This window comes from Rhopalosiphum maidis, chromosome 1, assembly GCF_003676215.2.
Source record: "Rhopalosiphum maidis isolate BTI-1 chromosome 1, ASM367621v3, whole genome shotgun sequence".
In the NCBI taxonomy this organism is placed as follows: domain Eukaryota; kingdom Metazoa; phylum Arthropoda; class Insecta; order Hemiptera; family Aphididae; genus Rhopalosiphum; species Rhopalosiphum maidis.
Genome location: NC_040877.1, coordinates 1,720,679 through 1,724,572, shown reverse-complemented (window position 1 = coordinate 1,724,572; position 3,894 = coordinate 1,720,679). Strand labels below are relative to the sequence as shown.

Genomic DNA, 3,894 nt, shown 5'->3' with positions numbered 1-3,894 from the left:
TATTAATAAATAAAAATTATTTTATTGGAATTAAAATTATGATCCAATAACATGAATAGAAAAGAAATATAGTAAGGATATCAAAACAAAAAAAATTCAGAATAACATATTTTAAAAAAAATAAACACATTACTGAGTTGGGGAAAATGGTGTAGGATGTAATATTTTAGATTGCATTTCTTTAATTAGTGGAACTGTGTATGCAACACATTCATCCCATCCAGGGGACATCCAAGCAGCTTCTCTAGTTTGTGTACGCACTTCTAAATTTTTATAACCTAAACAATTTGAATAATTAATTTTATTTCATCTATTATTTTTAGCAAAAATACTCACACCAAAAATGATGAACATTGTAAAGACGACCCACTTGAGAGAAGAAGCCTGCAAATGGCTCGTCATTTGAACGCCGGTGATTGATTGCTCGTGCCCAATTATTACCCCACTCAATCATTGTACCTGGTTTCAAACTATAACTACGAATCTCATATATATTGGAACCAGATTTTAATTCAATAGAAGGCCAAAAGCTGAAAGCTAACAAGTACTGTAGATGCCTTGAACGCAAAAACTGACCACATTGATTGCGTAATTTTGCATATTCCTTAATTAATTTTACCATAAATACATTTTAAAAAATTTAATCAAAATTAAATTTCAAAAGAAAAAATTTACTTGATTTTGTATTAGAATATTATTGGTTTTATCAATTTCTGCATAACCACCTTGATGCTTCCATAAATGTACATATTGGTCTAGATCACCTACACGTACAGACCAAGAACCAATCAGTTCATACTTTAAATTGGGTATTTTCTGACACAATTGGACCACCTGTTCACTGGAATAATAAAAAAAAGATAAATTGTTAGATACTTATCAATCAAGAAAACAATTTTATACTTGATAATTATTCCTTACTAGTTTTTCATATAATTATCAGTGGAATCGGGACGTACATTGTGCGTTTGTAATTCATATATTACTTCTTTGTCAGATAACATGCGTGAGTGTTGCTCTTTAGTTGGTTCTATTCGTCGAACTAGCAACTTTTTTAGCCATCCCTCATTAGTGTTATTTTCCAATTCTTTGTTGTCTTTAAGAGAGGCTGTGTTAAAAGACAAAGATCTGAAAAAAAAAATAATAATGTAATATTAGTGCATCACCAATAATTTATGAATAATTGCTTGGTGTCATCATTATGCCTAAAGATAACGCTGAATTACCTGAATTGAAATGGTACAGTGATCTGTTTTGTACACGAGAGCGTACACTGTTTCAATATGGAATTAAACATTTCGATTTTCGAGTACGGTCGCTTAAAAACGTAGTTAATTGCTATTTGAAAAATAATAGATACCTACAATACTGTCAATTCGTCATGTCCGCCGGCACGTCCAACTCCTCTTGCATCCCAATCAGTGAGCAGTATGCACGACGTCGTGTATATTATCACCGTGTCGTCTTCTTGCGATAACAAAGTTCATGGACTAACAACCATTATTCGTTATCTTTCCATTGCTGATTTACGATATTTCTCAAACGTGACTTACTGACTTACTGATGTGTATTGGACATTGGTACTTAATTTATTGGAGGTGGTACTTATTTTATAATATAGGCCATGGCCCATGACTATTGTTTATTATCAATTCAAAAAGTGTAATTCAGACAATGAAGTGGCACTACCGTGCAAGGACGCCTCATAGGGTAATTTTCAGGGCAGGGACAAAAGTTATAAAATTAAATTTGGTTCAGAAGCTCATTTATAGTGAGTAGGTACTACAATTTTTATTTTTTTACTAGATTAATATGCAAAACCTTTTATTTTTAATTTTTAAAAATTTTGAAGGGTCCACACCCCATGGGTCATGGACTATCCCTTGGATAAGTGCTTGACTATATTTAGGTTGGTTCTTCTTGAAAAAGAATAGTGGCGGCGCCAGATAGTTTTATTGAGAGAGGGGCGATACTGGGTGAAATTTTTTTTTATGGGGCATTTATTTATGGCTACTTGGTAATCGGTAAAAAATGACACGAAAAAAAAACGACTGGTAAAATACAACATGGTAAAAAACGTTAATTTTGGTTAAAAGTTATTAAAATAATTGCAGCCATAAATAAAATTATTTTTAAATAATATTTTATATATAAATTCGAATTTTATGTTAATACCTATATTAAATAAGTAATAATATGTAAGTTATATTTGTTAATACAATGATACCTATGGGCTGCGATAAACCAACATTTAAATTATGACTTTGGATGATACGATAAGATTATGATTTATGGAAATAAACTTACTAATTACTATATAACCAATAGTTTGCATATTTGTATAAAACGTTAAACGTCAGTTACATCTTGATCTCGATTTCGATGTGATACATTACAGACATTTTTTTTTTTGAAAATAAAGAAATTATTAAATCAAACAAAGGTGTGTTCAAAATTTGTTGGAAAGAATATTCAGTATTCACATATAATGAAACATCGAGGACGCAAGCGTAAAGCGATTATTATTGAAATGTCTATTGTAATTTGTAGGTACTCACATAGAATACTATTCGATATCTATGATTTATTTTTATTATTATTAACTTATTTAACTTAACAATTGGCTTATAATAGGTATAATGGTTATTAAACCATTCATTTTTAAATATTGTTTCTTAAAATTATTTTAAATGTCTGGAAGTATTATTAATAAAAATCATTGATTATAGAATAGGTAGCTGAGCTTATTTTAAGAATTTTTTTCTAGGTGGAACTATAAACCATAAGAAAATAATAATAATAATTATGTGCCCCAGAACTTGGGGCATGGGCTATGGGGTACAAGACACATTCATTAACCACAAGGTGGCACTCATTTTTCACTAGATGGTCACCCATGCCACCTAATTTATATGTTAAAATATGCTTTGATAGGTAATCTATTCTAATCAACGGTAAAAATATAATATAATTATTATTATATTTCATATCGGTTAGTTGTGGTCATAAATTCATAAGTGATAAGTTATAACACTGAAGTAGTGAGATCTGACTGTCTGAGACAACCATAAACATAAAACAATTAACAATCCTCTATGGATATATCTGTACACAATTTTACGAAATATTGTTATCAAAAACGAAAAACATAATTTTATACATTTTGATTTATTAATTTATTATTATATAATACTATTAGTTATCAATGTTATCATAAACAAAAGTAAAAACGGCGTTCGTTAACAACAACGAAAATAATACTAAGTTTCCTATTGTGCAGTTCTATTGAGATTACTTTTAACGAGTTTTGACCTTAAAATTGTGTATTATTAATTACACGAGTGAGTTTTCAAATAACTTGTCTTCTCTACATTCGTCGTCTCAATGATGTCTTGTACAGAAGAAGCCGGAAATGAACTGATGCAATTCCTCGTGAATTGTAATCGTTTGTGTATATGAGTTGTATTTGACTCAAATGTGTCCTTAATGAAAATATATTTAATGGAATCTAATACTATTTAGGGATATTATATAATATATAGGTATACGAGTATATACTAGTATACTACTAGTTACTACAATCATACTATTCTCTAATATAACTATGTACTATGCAGTACTATAGACATAAACACTTTAGTATTACTATTTACTCTGATTTTAGGTACTTTGTATTGGATAGGTATGACTTTAGGGTATATACTATATATACATGTATATAATATATTTTATATGCAGTCGTTATTATGTAATGTAGATTGAATGATGACGAACTGAAGTAATAGGCATTAACAGATATATTTTTCGATGAAAAAGAATTGTTTTTTACAATAAATTGATACACCAAAGTAAAAATGTTGGTACAATATTATACATATAACGATATTATGTTTA

The 3,894-nt window shown here is 29.1% G+C and overlaps 1 protein-coding gene across 1 annotated transcript; it reads right to left on the bottom strand.

The window, feature by feature from the left end:
* On the bottom strand, positions 1–1,440 carry LOC113559350 (protein NipSnap-like). The gene is made up of 5 exons (XM_026965059.2): positions 1,227–1,440; positions 922–1,128; positions 676–841; positions 337–604; positions 1–278 (listed from the first exon to the last, which is right to left on the bottom strand). The coding sequence occupies exons 1-5, from the start codon at positions 1,295–1,297 to the stop codon at positions 130–132; spliced, it is 861 nt and encodes a 286-aa protein (XP_026820860.1). The 5' UTR covers positions 1,298–1,440; the 3' UTR covers positions 1–129.
* Between the last annotated feature and the right edge of the window lie 2,454 nt (positions 1,441–3,894).